The sequence below is a fragment of the Penaeus monodon genome, chromosome 19, assembly GCF_015228065.2.
Source record: "Penaeus monodon isolate SGIC_2016 chromosome 19, NSTDA_Pmon_1, whole genome shotgun sequence".
Classification (NCBI taxonomy): Eukaryota; Metazoa; Arthropoda; class Malacostraca; order Decapoda; family Penaeidae; genus Penaeus; species Penaeus monodon.
This window is the reverse complement of record NC_051404.1, coordinates 47,557,101-47,557,496: the sequence shown is the minus strand read 5'-3', so window position 1 is coordinate 47,557,496 and position 396 is coordinate 47,557,101. Positions and strand designations below refer to the sequence as shown.

The 396-nt window shown below is 63.6% G+C and overlaps 1 protein-coding gene across 1 annotated transcript in view; it reads right to left on the bottom strand.

The window, feature by feature from the left end:
• The window catches only part of LOC119585493, a 2,790-nt gene that overhangs the window by 565 nt on the left and 1,829 nt on the right, over window positions 1-396 (bottom strand). The window contains exon 2 of the mRNA XM_037934137.1: window positions 24-355. Within this exon, the coding sequence (XP_037790065.1) occupies window positions 24-355 (332 nt within the window). The remainder of the gene's footprint in view (window positions 1-23; window positions 356-396) is intronic.

Here is a 396-nt window from a genome sequence, read left to right as displayed (position 1 = left end):
GCATATCCCTGACGCCCACGTACTCTTCCTCGTAAGAGGCGGAGGCGTCGAACTTGGCGTTCTTCCTGAGGCGGCGGCGTCGGCCCTGGCACACGGTGGCGGCCGTGCCCAGCAGGCACGAGAAGAACACGGTCGAGGTGGACACGGCCACGCCCGTGTACGTGGTGGTCGACAGGGATCCGAAGATGAACTTGTTCTTCTGCAGAAGAGATTTGGTGTCGGTCTCGTCCACGAGTCGCTCGCCGATGGGTTGCTCCTCCTTCGCCGTCTGCTGGCTCTCCCCGGCGTCGTCGGCCAGGGTCGGCGCCAGGGCGGCCGCCACCGCCAGCAACACCGCCGCTGCACTCTTCAGTAACTGCAAAGGAAGTGCGGCAGATTGGTGTCTTGTAAAAACAC